We start from the raw sequence: 17454 nt of genomic DNA, 5'->3' as shown, positions 1-17454 counted from the left end.
CCTCCACCTCCCGGGTTCAAGCAATTCTCCTGCCTCAGCCTCCCGAGTAGCTGGGATTACAGGCATGCTCCACCACGCCCGGCTAATTTTGTATTTTTAGTAGAGACGGGGTTTCACCATGTTGGCGAGGCTGGTCTCAAACTCCCGACCTCAGGTGATCCACCCCCCTCGGCCTCCCAGAGTGCTGGGATTACAGGCGTGAGCCGCTGTGCCTGGCCCTTAATTTTTACTTTCTATATTTTTGCCCCATTTACTATTTTATAAGATAAGAAATTAACAGAAATAAAGTGTCCCGGGGTGGACGGGGTGTCCTACCTGGCAGAGTTTGGAGATAAGGCTGTAGATCGGAAGACACTGATTTCTGGATCATTTCGCAAATCTGAAAAACATGGGAAGAGAATGCCTGAGTGAGTTCCCCAGCTCTGGTCTGGCCCCGTGCTGATCACTGCAGTCACATTATTCCACACGTGTGCTCAGTGATCACTGATTTACAAATATTTATAAGTGCTTGTCATGAGCCAGGTACCAAGGAAATAAAAACAATAAAAATATGTAGGCCCCCATGCGGACTCCACTAGGGTCCAGCTGGACTTTTCAGTCTGTCCCAAGGCTGGACACCTGCACTAGGGAGTCACTGACACAGCCTGAGGAGGGGGCGCTGGCTGGAGACAGTGCCTGAAACTCCACCATTACAAAGGTTTCCTTTGGGAGGTCCTGGCCTCTCAGAATTTAGAGTTTAATAGTAGAACTAGACACTAACTAGAAATAGTCACACAAATAAACATACAGTTAATGTAGATAGTTTTTTTTTTTTTTTTTTTGAGAGGGAGTCTCGCCCTGTTGCCCAGGCTGGAGTGCAGTGGTGCGATCTCGGCTCACCCTCCTGGGTGAACCTCTGCCTCCTGGGTTCAAGTGATTCTCCTGCCTCAGCCTCCCAAGTAGCTGGGATTACAGGCATGTGTCACCACGCCCAGCTAATTGTTATATATTTAGTGGAGACGGGGTTTCACCATGTTGGCCAGGCTGGTCTTGAACTCCTGACCTCAGGCGATCCACCTGCCTTGGCCTCCCAGACTGCTGGGATTACAGACGTGAGCCACCACATCGGCCTGTAGATGATTCTTAATGGTCATCCTGAACAGATTGGCTGGACTGATCAGTATTCCCCATTCCCACTGGTACTCCTGGAAGACTGAATGCTGAGGTCTGTAGGCTACTCACACACAATTGCTACCAGTTGTGTGGCCTGCTTCTCAAGAGAAGGAAATGTGCATTTCCAAACTTGTTTGCTGTACTTGACACTGTAATTACCCGAATTATTTACGATGCAGCCTTGGGATAGACTTTGAAAAGTCCAACTGGCCCTACTGGGGTCCACATGAAAGCTTACCACCTGTTTGCTGTACTTGCTTTTCTAATCACTCGAATTATTTATTATGTACACTAATGCAATATCATTGAGAAAAGAGGGTTTTTTTGTTTTTGTTTTTGTTTTTTTTGAGACACAGTCTTGCTCTGTTATTCAGGCTAGAGTGCAATGGCACAATCTCAGCTCACTGCAACTTCTGCCTCCCAGGTTCAAGTGACTCTTCTATCTCAGCTTCCTAAGTAGCTGGGATTACAGGCATGTGCCACCACACCCTGCTAATTTTTGTATTTTTAGTAGAGACTGGGGTCTCACCATGTTAGCCAAGCTGGTCTAGAACTCCTGACCTCAAATGATCCACCCTCATCGGCCTCCCAAAGTGCTGGGATTACAGGCATGAGCCACTGTGCCCGGCCCCAGCTATAAGGGTTCTTTCTATGAAAACCTAAGGTAAATACTCTGGAAAGGTGAGGTGCTAAAAAAAAAAAAACCCTCTAAAAACATGGTTAAATTTGGACAAGACAACAGAAAATCTTACAAGGAAAAAAAATCATAAAGATCAAGAAGGATTCTACACTGGGATGGCTTTGCAAGTGTCTTTAAATTCTCATTGCAGTTAAAGAAACCTGGGATGGAATTTGTAGCAGTTTAATGTTTTATGCAGGAAAGACCAAGGGCAGTGTCAATCAAGAGACCATTTTCAAAGAATAGCTGTGGGCATTCACTGACACAGCTCGAAGAGGGGACATTGGGGACGCTGCCTGAAACTCCACCATTAAAACATTTGGGTTCATACGTCAATATTTTCTTTGTTTATGTGCGATGAGAAAGTCCTCACTTTAAACAGCTCTTTTTGTTAGCCAGCTACCACCTCTTGTGCAATGAATCCACAATGTACAGTGAAGGAGAGGGACATGCAGAGCCCTGGCCTAGTGCAGGGGTCACAGATGGCTTCTGTGCTAAAGGGTAAGCAGGCACCATCCATCAGACACTGGGTTGCTGATGGAAGGGTGATGCTGGGGGCTGGGAGAGCAAAGGGCTATATCTTGACCTCTCTTTGCAGCTGCTCCGTTTTCTGGGAGAGGAGTTTAGCAGCGAGGAGCTGCCAAAAAGCAAGGTCAAGTGTGGTGAGGAACATTCGTGGTTGATTGCAAGGGAACCAAGAAACTCCATCCATCTCGCTGAAGACCGCTCCTTTATTGTCTTTCCTTCAGACAATAGCCCATCAGACCATCCCAAAAGCCTGGAGCCTGGATGCCCCAGTTTTTGGGGACCCGAAGGACTGGGCAGGGGAGGCATGGGATGCCTGAGTCACAGACACACAGCAGGGCCTCCTGGGGAGGCAGCTGGGGTAGTGGTTAGGGGTGCAGCAGGAGAGCCAGGTAAACTTGGGTTCAAATCCTGCCCAGTCCCCAATGGCTATTTGACCTTTGCAGAACCTCTCTCTGCTTTTTGGTTCTCACCCATAAGATACAATGGCAAGGCCAAGTGCTTTCCAGGGTGTTTCTGTCAGTGGTGTTATAACTAGAGTGACTTCATCTCGAACAGGGGCAAAATGAGGCTGAGACCTGCTGGGCTGCATTCCTAGGAAGTTAGGCATTCTTAGTCACCAGATGAGCTAGGAGGTCAGCAGGACTGGTATCACAAGATACAGGCCATAAAGACCCTGCTGATAAAACAGGATGTGGTAAAGAAGCTGGCCAAACCAACCAAAACCAAGATGGCGACAAGAGTGCTCTCTGGTCATCCTCACTGCTCATTATACGTGAATTATAATGCATTGGCATGCTGAAAGACATGACCACCGGCAACATGACAGTTTACAAATGCCATGGCAATGTCCAAGTTACCCTATATGGTCTAAAAGCGGAAGGAACCCTCAGTTCTGGGAAGTCCTCGCCCCTTTCCAGGAAAACTCATGAATAATCCACCCCTTTAGCATAGACTCAAGAAATAACCACAAGTATACGCAACTGAGCAGCCCATGTTGCTGCTCTGCCTGTGGAGTAGCCATTCTTTTCCATCATTACTTCTCTAATAAACTTGCTTTCACTTTATGAACTCACCCCAAATTCTTTCTTGCGCGAGATCCAAGAGCCCTCTCTTGAGGTTCTGGATCAGGACCCCTTTCTGGTAATATTTTGGGAAGTTGGGGAATGAGATAGTGAGTATATATCACCCAGAGAGCAAGCATTCATGAGTGCTTATTCTTCTCCTTAGCCCTGCTGGTCCAGGTACCACATCCCACCCTGAGTGGAGAATTAGAAAGGCCTGTGTCAGGCTCTTAGTTTTTCTGGAAGGAAGAGAATTTGAAGATCTCTAAGGATCAGGGGTCAGGTGAGATCTCCATCTTTCCCAAGACACCCAGCCCTAGAAGGCCTTTGGTAGGAGCTGCTCCACATCCTAGGAAGCTCTAATCCTAATTCAGCCTCTCACCAGCAAGGTGACACTGGGAATGCTACTCCACCCCTCAGCCTCCTCTGTCCATGTGGAAAATGGCACCTCCTTCCAGGGTCGAGGTTAAGATCCAATGGGACTGGCCAGGTGTGGTGGCTCACGCCTGTAATCCCAGCACTTTGGGACGCTGTGGTGGGCGGATCACGAGGTCAGGAGTTCAAGACCAGCCTGGCCAATATGGTGAAACCCCGTCTCTACTAAAAATACAAAAAATTAACTGGGCGTGGTGGCATGTGCCTGTGGTCTCATCTACTCGGGAGGCCGAGGCAGAAGAATTGCTTGAACCCGGGAGGTAGAGGTTGCAGTGAGCCAAGGTCGCGCCACTGCACTCCAGCCTGTGCAACAGAGTGAGACTCTGTCTCAATTAAAAAAAAAAAAAAAAAAATCCAGTGGGACTGTGCACATGAAGTGCAGAGCCCATTATCCCTTGCCAAGCCACAGGCTCCAGAAATAGCAGCCATTTTTGTTATAAATCAGAATAGTTATACAATAATATATTCTGTATAGCATTAATTATATTCACTTATCAAAACAATAATCATGGTGCGTGATTACTATGATAATTATAATTGTACTACATTACTATTGTTATGCACAGCAATATGGCAACAGGGTGCCTGAGTAGGTTGGCATATTTCTCAAGGTCACTTAATCCCAGGGACCCAGAACCAGAAAAGAAACAGCACAGCTGGCCACACCCAGAATGCGGGGTTTGCCTGCTGTTCCTGCTTCAACCACGAGGGGGCACTCAAAGCCAAACCAGACGTTGGACCTACAGACGGGGGTGGGATGTGTGTGTGCGCGCGTGTGTGGTGTGGGGGGTGTGTGTGGTGTGTTTGGGTGTGTGTGTAGGGTGTGTTGGTGTAGGGGGTGTGGGTGGTGTGTGGGTGGTGTTTGTGTGTGTAGGGGGTGCGTGTGGTGTGTGTGGGGTGTATGTGTTTGTGTGTGGGGTGTGGTATGTGTGTAGGGTGTGTGTGTGGGGTGTGTGTATTTGTGTGTGGGGTGTGGTATGTGTGTAGGGTGTGTGTTGGGGGTGTGTGTGGGGTGTGTGTGTTTGTGTGAGATGTGGTATGTGTGTGTAGGGGTGTGTGTGCAGGGTGTGTGGGGGAGGTGTGGTGTGTGAGGGGTGAATGTGGGGGGGATGCAGGGTGTGTGGGTTGTGTCTGAGGGGGTTGATGTGTGTGCTGCGTATGTGTGTGGTCTGTTAGGTGTGTGTGGAGGGTGTGTGTGGGGGGTGTGTGGGGGTGTGTGTGGGGCTGTGGTATGTGAAGGGTGTGTGTGGGATGTGTGTGGAGGTGTGTGTGGGGCTGTGGTATATGAGGGGTGTGTGTGGGCGGGTGTGGTGTGTGGGGTTTGTGTGTAGGATGTTTGTACTATGTATGTGGGTGGTGTGTGTGGGTGTGTGTGGGGAGGAGTCTGGGGGGTGTGGTGTGTGAGTGTGTGTGTAGGGTGTGTGTGGGGGTGTGTGGGGGTGTGTGTGGGGCTGTGGTATATGAGGGGTGTGTGTGTGTGGGTGTGGTGTGTGGGGTGTGTGTGCGGGGTGTGTGTGTAGGATGTTTGTACTGTGTATGTGGGTGGTGTGTGTGTGGGGGAGTCTGGGGGGTGTGGTGTGTCAGTGTGTATGTAGGGGGTGTGTGGGGGTGTGTGTGGGGCTGTGCTATGTGAGGGGTGTGTGTGGGGGGTGTGGTGTGTGGGGGTGTGTGTGTGGTGTGTGTGTGGTGTGTGGGGGTGTGGTGTGTGGGATGTGTGTGTGTAGGATGTTTGTAGTGTGTATGTGGGTGGTGTGTGTGGGGTGTGTGTGGGGAGGAGTCTGGCAGTGTGATGTGTGAGGGTGTGTGTAGGGTGTGTTTGTGGGGGTGTGTGCGGGGTGTGTGTGGGGGTAGTGTGTGAGGGTGTGTGTGTGGGGGTGTGTGTGGGGGTGTGTGTGTGGTGGGTGTGTGGGGGGGTAGTGTGTGGGGGTGTGTGGTGTGTAAGGGGGTGTATGTGGGGGTGTGTGGTGCGTGGGGTATGTGTGTGGTGTGTGCGTGGGTGGTGTGTGAGGTGTGTGTAGGATATGTGTAGTGTGTGTGGGTGGTGTGTGAGGTGTGTGTGTGTAGGATGTGTGTAGTGTGTGGGGTGTGTGTGGGGTGTGTGAGTGGTGTGTGAGGTGTGTGTGTAGGATGTGTGTAGTGTGTGGGGTGTGTGTGGGGAGTGTGTGGGGGGAGTGTGTGTGGGAGTAGTGTGTGGGGGTGTGTGGTGTGTGAGGGGTGTGTAGGGGGGTGTGTGTGGGGGGTGTGTGGTGCGTGGGGTATATGTGTAGGGTGTGTGTGTGTGGTGTGTATGGGGGTGGTGCGTGGAGTGTTTGTGTGTAGGATGTGTGTAGTGTGTGGGGGTGTCTGTGTGGGGGAGTGTGTGGGGGTGTGTGGTGTGTGGGGGGTGTTTGTGTGTAGGGTGTGTGTGTGGTGTGTGTGTGTATGTCGGGGGGGAGTGTGTGTGGGCTGTGGTGTGTGTGTGTTTTTCCCTTTCCTCCTTCATCACTTTCTCCCTTCCCACAGTCATTGCTACAGATACCCTTTGGCTAATATCTCGAAAACGGGATTTTGGGATGACTGAGTGTTTAGAGGAACTGAAAGTTAACACGACGACATCTTTTTGATTTAGTCAAAGATGATACACTCTGAAGATTTCACATATTCTTTTTTAACAGGCCAATCTGACAGTGTTGCTGCCTCCCCATCCAGGGCTGGTGCTCATGAGCTCGCCCAGTTCCCACCTGGCCCACACCCTCGCTGAGCTTTCCTGCCTGGTCTCTTGCAGGCGCCTGAGGAATGGTTTCCTTTCGGACCTTGGTGGAATGCAGGGCAGTGTGGGGCACTGAGCAAGGCCGAGCAGAGGGAGGGGCTGGAGTCTCTGTTTAGCCCCTGCTGTTTAACCCTTGGTCAAGCAGTTGACCATTTTCTGCCCGACTGAACGGACTTGGAGTTTTGTCCCCAGCGTGCCCCACAACAGCTCCATGACCTGGGCAAATGATTTGTCCTCCCTGGGCCTTGGGCCCAAGTACGTCTAAACCAGCCCCCATGGCCTGGTCCAGGGCCAGCGGTCAGTGAGGTCTTCCATTCAGCCCTCGCCAAGCTCGGGGGAGGCCAGAGCCTTGGACCTTCTTACCCTGCTCTCCAGTACTTTCTGGAACTTGGACTCGATCTGGTTGTGGAAGAGGTTCAACAGCCACCTGGGGAGAGAAGCACAGTCTGCCACTGAACTTGGGGATGGCTGGGTGCCTGGGAAAGCCAGGCCCTGGTCCCTGGCCAGGCCAGTCCACAAAGGAAGCCCTCTCCACCCCCTCCTGGTGCCCTGCTGTGTCCCAGCACATCCAGCCTGATTCGGTGTGTCTGGCTTCCCAGCGCCTGCGGCACCCAATCGCGTGATCACATTCAGTAGATTTGGGGAAGCGGCTTGAGAATCCACATTTTTCTTTCTTTTCTTTTCTTTTTTGGGAGGGGGTAGGGGACAGGATCTCACTCTGTCACCCAGGCTGGAGTGCAGTGGCACAATCTCAGCTCACCGTAACCTCTGTTGGCTGGCTTCAAGCCATCCTCCCAACTCAGACCCTGAAGTAGTTGAGACTACAGGCATGCACCATCACGCCTGGCTAATTTTTTTATTTTTTTGTGGAGACAAGTTTTACCATGTTGCCCAGGCTGGTCCTGAACTCCCGAGCTCAAGCGATTTTCTGCCTTGGCCTCCCAAATTGTTAGGATTACAGGCGTGAGCCACCACACCTGGTCACACTTTTCTAATCAAGGAAACTGAGACTAGAAGAGATGAAATGACTTGTCCAAGGACTTGTATATTTTTCACAAACTCTCCTTCAACCAAAGTTTCTGTGTTCCTCCAAATAGCCAGATTTCATTCACCTGACAAGGGTCCCCTTGTCAGGTAAATGAAAGTTTATTTTTTTAATGAAAATGATGCACCGATATTCCTGGCTTAAGTCTGTTCATCTCAACAGGGTTCCCCAGAGAACGATCTTCAAGTGCCTGTGCAGGCCACCTGGATCATTACAATTTTCTGAGGCCAGGCTGAGCGCTGGATTGGCCGGGAGCTGCAACCAGGAGTCCGGCTGGCAGTGCCCCAGTGGAGACCTACCCCAAGTCTCCCGACATGTCCACCTCCACGTCAGCGATGTCACTGCTGCAACTGGAGGCAGTAACTGTGGGCCTCCCGGAGGACTCGCTGCCCAACAGGAGGTTGACCGAAATGCTGATGCCCTTGACACTGACATCAAAGGAGCCCTGTAGTTTGCTGGAGGAGGTGAGAGAAGCCATGGTTAGTTCCTAGACCAGGGTCTGCCACGATTTGTGGGGAAAACAGAAGGCTCAGTTCTTACCTCCAAATACATGGAGCTGAGCAGAGATTTAAGAATAACAAATAAAGCCATAAAAGATCTAGAAGAAAGCCCGGATCCAGTATTTCCAGGCAGGGCTGGATGAAGGCCTTTCTAGGCAATATCCAAGTCTCATAAGCCATAAAGGAAATCCTTGATAAACTTGTCGGCATAGAAAATTAAAACTTCAGTGGACAAAAAAATGCCATATGTAAAGTAAAAAACAAAATTGCAGTATGAGACATCTAAAGAGCCAGTTTCTTTAATATATGAGCTTATTTCCCTAATATACAAAGAACAAGTCAATACAAATTAACAAGGAAAGAAAAAACAACTCAAAAGAAAAAAAAAGATATGAACAGGAAATGCAGTACAAAATAAGCATGTAAAAGTCATTAAAAATGAAAATAACAATGACACCAGTTCTCGCCTATCAGGTTCAAAAAAACTTTTGAAGTTTTAATACTCAGTGCTATTGAATGTATGAGTAAACAGAAGTCCCAGACGCTGTGGCTGGGAAAGCACATTGGCATAAGCTTTCTGAAACACAAATCAGTGAGATCTCTCCTCGTTCTAACACACATACTCTTTGGCCCAGTAATTTAACTTCTAAGCCTTTATCCCTTAGCTCTTCCTGCCAAGATATATGCGTGGTGTGGGGCAGCTCACTGAAGCATCATAGGCAGTAGCAAAAAAAAAAAAAAAAAAAATGAGGAAGCAACCTACATGTCCACTAGCAGCGACAGGTTGAATAAGTTGTGGGCACCCAATGTTATGCAGCCTTTGAAAACAATGGGGCAAAATGTGGTCTATTCCAGGAGTCTCCAACCCCAATGGTGGTTGTCTGGAGCAGGGGGAAGGGAAATGGGGAATGATTGTTTAATGGGTAAGGAATTTTCTCTTGGGATGATGAAAATGTTTTGCAGTTAGATAGGGGTGGACATTGCAAAATATTGTGAATGTACTAAATGCCACTGAATGTATACTTTCAAATAATCAGTTTTATGTTCTGTGAATTTCCTATCAATTTTTAAAAGCACATTCAAAAAAATGAAAAAAAATGAGGTAGATAGTCATATGCCCATATAAAGAGATATTTAAGATACTTCAGTGACAAAAGCCAGGGTAAGAGAGTGTGGCCGGTTCCCTTCATGGAACTAGAACGAATGTGCATATGTAGGTGACATACAAACCGGCCATCTTTCTAAAGCAATAGAATGAGAGCCACACATGTAATTTTAAATTTTCCAGAAGATACATTAAAAAGATAAAAAGAAAGAGCTGAAATTAATTTTAGTAATACATAGTATGATTTCAACATGTAAGCAATATAAAAATTATTAATGAGATTTATTTTAAATAAATAAATAAATAATTTAAAAAATTAGCCAGGTGTGGTGGCTAATTTATTTATTTAATTTCATTAATTAATTAATTAATTAATTAATTTTTTTGAGACAGTGTCTCACTCTCTTGCCCAGACTGGAGTGCAGTGGTGCTATCTTGGCTCACTGCAACCTCCACCTCCCAGGCTACAGCAATCCTCCCAAGTAGCTGAGATTATAGGCATGCACCACTGCGCCCAGCTAATTTTTGTATTTTTAGTAGAGATGGGGTTTCACCATGTTGACCAAGCTGGTCTTGCACTCCTGACCTCAAATGATCCACCTGCTTCAGCCTCCCAGTGTGCTGGGATTACAGGCATGAGTCACCACGCTCAGCTGCTGTTTTTATTTCTTTTTTTTAAATACTAAATCTTCAAATCCAGTGTTGCATACTTAGAGTAGATCTCAACTTGTACCAGGCACTTTTCAAGTACTCAGTAAAGGCATGGCTGGTGGCTACTATTTTAGGCAGTGCAGGTCTGAAGTATAAATATGGTCATGTCACCCATATTTGGGCTGTTCCTTCTGTTATGGGCCGCTCTGTGTCACCACTTGCCTCCCAAATTCAAATGTTGAAGCTCTGATCCCCAGTACCTGCGAATGTCACAGTATTGGAGATAGGCCCTTTGAAGAGCTGATTACATTTAAATAAGGCCATTGGGGTGGGCCCTAATCCAATCTGACTAGTGTCTTTATAAAAAGAGATTAGGACATACAGAGAGAAATGGGGTTTCTTTTCTTTCTTGTTTTTCTCTTTTTTTTTTTTTTTTTTTTTTTTTGAGATGGAGTCTCGCTCTGTCACCCAGGCTGGAGTGCAGTGGCATGATCTCAGCTCGCTGCAATCTCTGCCTCCAGGGTTCAAACGATTCTTCTGTCTCAGCCTCCTGAGTAGTTGGGATTACAGCTACCTGCCACCACACCTGGCTAATTTTTAAATTTTTAATTTATTTTTCATTTTTAGTAGAGACTGAGTTTTGCCATGTTGGCCAGGCTGGTCTTGAACTCGTGACCTCAAGTGATCTTCCCTCAGCCTCCCAAAGTGCTGGGATTACAGGGGTGAGCCTGTAAGAAATGGGATTTCTTGAGCACAGAGGAAAGACCACGTGAGGACATTGCCAAAGGGCAGCCATCTGCAAGCCAAGGAGAGTGGCCTCAGAAGAAACCAGGCCTGCCAAAACCTTGACCTTGGCCCTCAGCCTCCAGAACTGTGAGAAAACACATTTCTGCTTAAGCCACCCAGTCCCTGCTTGTTATGGCAGCCCTAGCACACGAACACCCTTTCCATCCAAGTGCCTCTGAGGTCAGAGATCTGTTCAAAGTGCCTGAGAGCCAGAGCCCCTGGAAGCGGCCCTTGGCCAATGACGAGCAGGAGGACGGGGTGACGGTGGGACTGGACTAACTCAGAGGCGTGTTCTCCACTGTCCCCGAGTTCCCCAGCTAGACAGAGCTTCACTTGCCCACCAGGCTGACTTTCTTCCCTTCCCTTCCCTTCCTCACTTCCCCACTCCCCTGTGGGTTTCCTCAGATCACTTCCAAGATAAAGTCGTGCACTGGAATTCTTGCCCTAAGGTCTGCTTCTGTGGGAAGCAAACCAAGCAGACATGATATTATCACACTTAGCCCTCCCATGGCTCCATCAAGGAAGCAGGCCCGTCCCCTTTGGGAGATGAGGAAGTAGAGACTCAGAGAGGGAAAGACACTCATCCAAGAGCCAGGACTCGATCCCCAGGCCACCTCCGGGCTTGGACTCCATCTGTCCATCATGTGGCCTTTGTGATGCGCTAGGAACACCTTGGACCTAAGAAGGATGGGGCGAAGGCCAAGGCCGAGAGCTCCAGGGCCTGGGAGCAGAGCCAACTTACAAGAATGACTTGTGCACCTTCCACCTGCCCTGGACCCGGATGGACGAGTCGGAGATGCTGAGACTCAGGCCCTGGCCGGGGACAGGCCTCAGCGCAGAGTGAAGCAGCTCACAGCTGTGGATGTTCAGGCTGAAGGGAGAGGCACGGAAGGAGGTGTCAGCCCTGGGCCTGGACCCAGCCTCACCAGGGACCAGCCTCATCAGGGACCTTGCACCTCCCCTCTCCACAGAGGGGACTAGACCGGCAGGATCTGCTCCAGGTGAGCACCTGCTGTGCCCCAGGCATCGACCATATGACCATGCTAAGCACGTTACTTTCTTCATGCCATATGGGCAACACCGAAGGGGTCAGCACTGTTCTTGTTCCCCTTCCACAAAGGGGGAAATAGAACCTCAAGGAAGGGATGCAATTGCTCACGGTTTTGCAGTCAGCCTCAGAACCCATGAATCTAATGACCCCCGGTGGCATCCTGAGGAGGTCCGTAGACATATCCCTTTGGGTTTGCAGCTCCTGCCAACCCTCCTCCCTCTTAATACATCCAGGTAGGGGGGAAACAGATTCAGGGAAGATGGTGGCAGCCTTAAGATAAGACCCAAAAAGAGTCAGCAAGGTTGCTGACAGTGGGAAAAGAATGGTCAAGTTCTATTTTATTTGCCTGGCACATAGTAGGTGCCCAATAGATGTTTGCTGATGGACTGAATAAAAGAAGGCAGGAATGAAGGAAATGCCCAATAGCAGTTAGCCGGGAGGGGTACAATGTGCTACGGGCCTGATTGTTGTTTCTTCACTGCCCATACCTCAAAAAGCAGTTCACGCTGTTTTAAAGCATCAGCTGCTCAAGTCTAGTAATCTTTTGAAGATTTGGCTCAAATGCCACCTTCTCCTGGAAGCCTTCCCTGACTCCCCCAAGTACAAACTTCAGCTCTAACCGTCGGGCTACTAGATTTAAAGTGTAAGGTCTATCTTCTCTTCCAAACTATATCTAGTGGCCAGATTGGATCTTGGATGAGCACTCTGAAGGAGGAAGTAGATCAACTCCATTTTACAGATAAGGAAATCCAGGCTCAGGTCACACAGCCAGTAGGTCTTCCTAAATATTTGCTGCTTGACTGAGTGGAGGAGCTCAATTCCTCCCCAGAATTTCCTTCTGAACTCTTCAGGGAACTATCTCACTGTCTGCCCCAGAGAGGTCCCCCTGCAGCCCAATCCTGAGGCTCTCTCTTCCTCACTCTCCAAGTCCCCCTCACTCTCCAAGACAGCTCCAGCCACTTCAGAGCCCCAGCAGAACGGGGAGCCCCACCTGTGGAACTCATAGCGCCCATGGCCGACGTGGGGGATCCTCAAGTCCCCGGGGAAGTCAGGCAGCGTGATCCTGAGCAGCTCACTCTGCAGAACCAATAGCCCCTCCTGGGCCGCTGTGGATAGGAAATAGCTGGGAGTCAGCTTGATCTGCCTGCCTCCTCCCCTGCTCTAAACCCTACGGTGGCTCCCACCTGTCCTCAAGAGAGGAGCTAACATCCTTATTAGCATTAAGTACAATGACAGGATATGAGCCCCTCTGCGTGCCAGGTAGCATGAGGGACATTCAGAGGCGTCCCTGCATTTCTGTGGCATTGCTAGGTTCATGCCCATTTTACTGATGGGGAAATGGAATGCCTTTGCCAACAACTCCCCGAGGGCAAAATGCTGTGCAATTGGACGGATGGTCCTCCTTCTTGTCCTCCATGACATCTGGCCTGTGTAGAATAAACTGGAAGGATTTGGGGGCTAGAGAAAGGGGGCATCTTTCTAGCTGGATGACTTTGACAAAGTCCCCATACAACCTTCACTTTGTTCATCTGTCAAATAGCAATGACAACAATACATTTGCTGGGCGTGGTGGCTCACGCCTGTAATCCCAGCACTTTGGGAGGCCGAGGCGGGCAGATCACCTGAGGTCAGGAGTTCGAGACCAGCCTGGCCAATAAGGTGAAACTCCATCTTTACTAAAAAATACAAAAATTAGCCGGGCATGGTGGCAGGCACCTGTAGTCTCAGCTACTCGGGAAGCTGAGGCAGGAGAATTGCTTGAACCTGGGAGGCAGAGACTACAGTGAGCCGAGATCGTACTACTGCACTCTAGCCTGGGCGACAGAGTGAGACTCCGTCTCAAACAAAACAAAACAAAACAAAACAAAACTAAACTAAACTAAACTAAACTTTCCTCATTGGCATGGCATCGAAACTGCAAAGCAAGAAGGGGGCTGTGAGGATAACAAGCACTCCTAGGTTGGTGCCTGACACACAGCAGGCACTCAGTAAATGCCCAGAACAGCAAACAGGGTTTATATCATTAAAAATATGGAAAGGGGTCGGGCGCAGTGGCTCATGCCTGTAATCCCAGCACTTTGGGAGGCTGAGGCGGGTGGATCATCGAGACCATCCTGGCCAACATGGTAAAACCCTGTCTCTATTAAAAATACAAAAATTAGCTGGCCGTGGTGGCATGTGCCTGTAATCCCAGCTACTCGGGAGGCTGAGGCAGGAGAATCACTTGAACCAGGGAGTCGGAGGTTGCAGTGAGCCAAGATTGTGCCATTGCACTCCAGCCTGGCAACAGAGTGAGACTCCGTTTCAAAAAAAAAAAAAAGGAAAGGACCAAAATGCCCAACCTCAGAGGACTGGTTACATAAACATGGTGTGTGTACACAGTGCAAAGGAACAAAAGAGAAACTTTCCTGATTTACGGTTTCAATGCAAGTAGCAGTTACCAGGTCCCACTGTTCTGAGATCTGAGGGGCCCAGGTTTCTGTCCCCAAGGCAGGCATGGGTACACAGATGACCAGCAGCCTCCTCTTTCACCTCTTTCCAATTTGCTCTTCTCCCTCTAGCAAATGCACATGTTGGGGTCCTTCCGCCTGGAACACTACCCCTTGTCCCTGGGTAATTCCCACTGTCTTTTCCATTTTACTACATCCTGGAATCCTTCCCTGATTTCCCTCTTCCTGTCTCGAGCCAGTCTGGGCTCCCAACAACCCTACCTAAGGGAATGTTGTTATCTCATTTAATAGGTAAGGCAATTCAGGCCCTAGGGATGTGAGAAGACATGTGGTCAGTGCCTGTCCATACCCTTGAGTCTTTCCAGTGAGTGACAGTTGACTCCCAGCTGCCAATGTCTGCCTCCCTGAGCCTGTATGTCCCGAGGCTCTTTGTCCTGGAACTGCAGAAAGCAGGCAGGTGCAACAGGACAGAAGTGCTGGGGAGGTGACAAACCCCCGGCCCAGAAGCCCTCAATCAATCACTGTGGTGTATAAATATCCTAGTTCCCTTGCCACCTGGATAGTCGGGAGGCTTTGTTTCAACATTAAAAAAAAAATTCCTGCTTTTGCTCATTCTTTGTTTTATTTTTATTTATTTTTTTGGGACAGTCTCCCTCTGTTGCCCAGGCTGCAATGCAGCAGCATGATCTCGGCTCACTGCAACCCCTGCCTCCCGGGTTCAAGCGATTCTCCTGCCTCAGCCTCCCAAGTAGCTGGGATTACAGGTGCCTGCCACCAAGACTGGCTAATTTTTGTATTTTTAGTAGAGGCGAGGTTTCACCATGTTGGCCAGGCTTGCCTCGAACTCCTGGCCTCAAGCTATCCACCCACCTCGGCCTCCCAAAGTGCTGGGATTACAGGCACGAGCCACTGCGCCTGGCCTGCCCATTCTTTAAAATTGAGGAATAATATACATAAAGTACCTAACGGGCACAAATTTTAAAGGTATTGCTAAATAATTTTTAATATTTATACAGTCATGTGATCACCACCTGGATCAAGATATGGCACCTTCCAGCACCCCGGCAGACCTCCCTCATGCCCTTCAGGGCCTCTGCCTGCCTCTAGAGGTGACCACAATTCTGACTTCCAGTTCAGAGGCATGTGTTTCCAAACTTTATGCAGAATTTTCCCAGCTGAGTGGTTCCCATCATCAGAGGTGGTGGCTGGTTTAATCGCACACTCTCTCCTGGCTGCCCTCCCTTCCTCATCTCCATACCGATTCCCTACAGTGTTCCCTGGAATCATTTCCCAAATCAACTACTTGCACTCAAAGCTGTGTTCTGTTGGCTGGTAGAGGACCTCACTACCACAAATAACATGCCCAGGGCACTCAGCTGGTGGGCGGTAAGGCCAGAATTCTGGGCGGTAAGTGCCCAGAAGGTGGCACTGCCCCAGGGAGAGGGTCCGGTCTGTGTCCCCACTCCCTGTCCCCACTCCCTGTCCCCACTGTACCCAGAGCAGCCTGGGGCGTGGGTTTGCCAAGTCCAGCCAGCAGATGTGGCTTCTTACCATACTCCAGTCCCTTGTCGGTGATCCTGGCGACCAGGCCGGGGTTGGCACCCAGAGCCTCTGGGGTGGACGTGAGCAGCAATGCCAGCAGTATGGACGGCAGGGCTCTGGCCAAGGCCCCCATCCTAGATTCCCAGTGCAGTGGGCCAGGAGTGTCCCAGCTGTGGATTGGGCCCAGGTCCCTTAAGTAGCCAAGGCCCGATGGCTGGGGGCAGTTCCTGAGGCTGGATGGGCTCCTGGGAGCGGGAAGGGGAGGCACAGGGACTGGAACCTGCTTGCAACATCATTGAAGTTATAAGGTCACACTTAGAAGCCAGTTTTCACTGCCCAGATCAATGGATGAGGAAGCCTGACTCCTATGATCATCCCTGTCCACCCTCCCCACAGAAAGACCCCACATTCATCACCGTTCATCTTGCCTCATCTCAGCCAGTCTCTTAAGAGCTCGGCTAGGAAGGCCTGGTTTTGCAGATGAGGAAACTGAGATTTCAACAAGCCACAGAGCTCCCTCGAGATCTCACACCCAACAGATGGCAGGGTTGAGAGTGAAGCCACATCTGGCACCAACCAAACTCTTTTTTTAAATATACCGGCTCTGTTTATTTAAAAAATAAATGTTTCCCCCAATGGGTAAACAGTGTCTCTCAAACCTTGCTGGTGGTGAAACTTTCTGGAAGGCAATTGGCAAATGTTTAAACAGTTGCATGCCCTGTAACCCAGGAATTCAATTTCAGGGACTTGCCCCTAAGTACATAATTGAGTCGGTGTGCCAGTAAATCACTGCTCTAAGATACCATTGCTATGCTGTGTGAAACAGGACAGGAGAAGTGATACCCAACCTCATGTATCCACCAGAAGGGCATTGGTTAAATGAATTATGACGTGCCCTTTAAAGTGCGGCTGCAGAAATAAAGGTATTTCTTGGCAAGGAAAGGGGTGTCATGAGGCATCCGTTTCCAATGGCACCATAGAGTAAGTTCTATTTTGGGGGGTTCAAAATAGGCTTCTATGTTCAACAATCTGGAAAATATTTAGCAAGGAGTCACGAGGCGTTGTCTCTGGTTGTGGAGGATAGAATTATAAGTGTTAAAAAAAGTTTTTGCTTGTTGATATGTACAATATTTTTTTCTTTTTTCATTTTTTGAGACAAAGTCTACTCTGTTGCTCAAGCAGGAGTCCAGTGGCATGATCATCACTCACTGCAACCTCAACTTCCTGGGCTCAAGTGATCCTCCCACCACAGCCCCCTAAGTAGCTGGGACTACAGGTGTGAGCCTCCATGTCCAGCTAATTTTTTGTATTTTAGTAGGGACGAGGTCTTGCTATGTTGCCCAGGCTGGTGTCGAACTCCTGAGCTCAAGTGAGCCTCCCGCTCGGCCTTCCAAAATACTGGGATTATAGACTTGGGTCACCATGCCCAGCCTCTAAAATTTTTATTTTCTTGGGGGTATTGTCCCGGGCATATATTCGCAGTAAGTAAAGATAGTAAAATTTCATTCTGGAAAACAAAATTTATAGTACAGACTGTGTTTAATTTTTAGAGTTTTGCCCCAGCCCTGCTTACATTTGTGAGTTCTGCTTTGCCCTCACCCCCCAGGAAGCCTTCCCTGACCACTCCCATGCTTCTCTGGATTCTAGAAAGGGTCCCCTCTGAGGTCCCAGAATGCTTTGCGCTTTCCCCACCACAGCATTAACCATTCTGCTTTTTGGT

The 17454-nt window shown here is 49.1% G+C and overlaps 1 protein-coding gene across 1 annotated transcript in view; it reads right to left on the bottom strand.

Moving 5' to 3' along the window:
* Positions 1 to 16623, bottom strand: part of LBP (lipopolysaccharide binding protein) — a 32786-nt gene extending 16163 nt beyond the window's left edge. Inside the window, exons 1-6 of the mRNA XM_009233575.4 lie at positions 15744 to 16623; positions 12734 to 12848; positions 11434 to 11562; positions 7949 to 8104; positions 6968 to 7031; positions 316 to 379 (exon numbers count right to left, since the gene is read on the bottom strand). Of these exons, the coding sequence (XP_009231850.3) occupies positions 316 to 379; positions 6968 to 7031; positions 7949 to 8104; positions 11434 to 11562; positions 12734 to 12848; positions 15744 to 15867 (652 nt within the window). The 5' untranslated portion in view covers positions 15868 to 16623. The remainder of the gene's footprint in view (positions 1 to 315; positions 380 to 6967; positions 7032 to 7948; positions 8105 to 11433; positions 11563 to 12733; positions 12849 to 15743) is intronic.
* Between the last annotated feature and the right edge of the window lie 831 nt (positions 16624 to 17454).

Source organism: Pongo abelii, chromosome 21 (genome assembly GCF_028885655.2).
Source record: "Pongo abelii isolate AG06213 chromosome 21, NHGRI_mPonAbe1-v2.0_pri, whole genome shotgun sequence".
NCBI lineage: Eukaryota > Metazoa > Chordata > Mammalia > Primates > Hominidae > Pongo > Pongo abelii.
The sequence above is the reverse complement of the archived record's forward strand: the minus strand, read 5'-3'. Positions and strand labels throughout refer to the sequence as shown.